At 36.1% G+C, this 1,107-nt stretch overlaps 1 protein-coding gene across 1 annotated transcript in view; it reads left to right on the top strand.

Moving 5' to 3' along the window:
- Positions 1-1,107, top strand: part of Itga2 (integrin subunit alpha 2) — a 93,345-nt gene that overhangs the window by 71,637 nt on the left and 20,601 nt on the right. Inside the window, exon 17 of the mRNA XM_023708954.1 lies at positions 136-287. Within this exon, the coding sequence (XP_023564722.1) occupies positions 136-287 (152 nt within the window). The remainder of the gene's footprint in view (positions 1-135; positions 288-1,107) is intronic.

Genomic DNA, 1,107 nt, shown 5'->3' with positions numbered 1-1,107 from the left:
GCCTGAGCTAGGGCCAGGCCCCCTCATGTCTGTACTTTCTTGACACCAGTGACTTGGGTCAGATACGATGACCAAAGGCCGCTTCCTCTTTACAAGGTCATGTGTGATCACATTTCTTTGTGATTTCTGTTATAGCCATTACATACAACGTCACACTCGATGCGGACGCACGTTCATCCAGGGTGACCTCCAGGGGATTGTTTCAAGAAAATAATGAACGATACCTGCAGAAGAACATGGTGGTAAATACAGGAAGCAGGTGTGCTCAGTACACAGTTCAAATACAGGTGAAGCATTCTGTATCTTTTTACACATTTCTTCTTAAAGAATAATAAGCGTGGAAAATATAAAATGGACACTGTATTAGGAAATTCCTGCCCTGCTGATTAACCTTTGTCTTGTCTAATTCCATTAGAATTAGACAGGGAGCACAGTTCCTCTATGCTAATATTTACGGCTACATCCTACTATATGTTAGTGCATCAAATTTTACTAGGGATTGTAATTAAAAGTATTAAAAATACTGTTCTTCAGGAAAGTGAAAATCCAGTGCATTCTTCAATGTTAATTTAAGAGGCAAACTCTAAATTAATAATAGATTCTATTTTGACATTTTTCCATGGAGATAATTTTTATTTATTTTTATGTGACTGAAAATGGTAATTCTAGTTGTTTTTTCTGCTATTGGTTTATATAAGGTAATAGTGGTGGATTGTGGAGTAACGATTGTTTGGTTTAATCTTACGCCATAATTACCACAGTTCTCAGGGATTTTGAAAATCTCCCACATAGGAAAAAAGCCTGTCAGGTAAAACTTTCCAAAATGAGATTTATTTTATAAGTTATATAAAATATTTTCCCTTAGCAACCACATATAAATATTGGAAAGTGTAATTTAATCAGGAAACTAATTTAAAATCAGCCGTTTAATTATTTTCCTAAATATGGTTCTCACAGGCTAAGGTACATAGAAATTGCCAATAAAACATTTATAAAATCTGTATTCTGAGTTTCCACTATCGGAAATTTGGCCTTCAAGGCACAAAGAGAGTGCAGGTTGAGGGACGCGGCAGAGATTCCCAGTGTCGAGAGTTGGTACAGAGGTCA

This window comes from Octodon degus, unplaced genomic scaffold, assembly GCF_000260255.1.
Source record: "Octodon degus isolate 3935 unplaced genomic scaffold, OctDeg1.0 scaffold00001, whole genome shotgun sequence".
Classification (NCBI taxonomy): domain Eukaryota; kingdom Metazoa; phylum Chordata; class Mammalia; order Rodentia; family Octodontidae; genus Octodon; species Octodon degus.
This window is presented reverse-complemented; position numbering and strand designations above follow the sequence as displayed.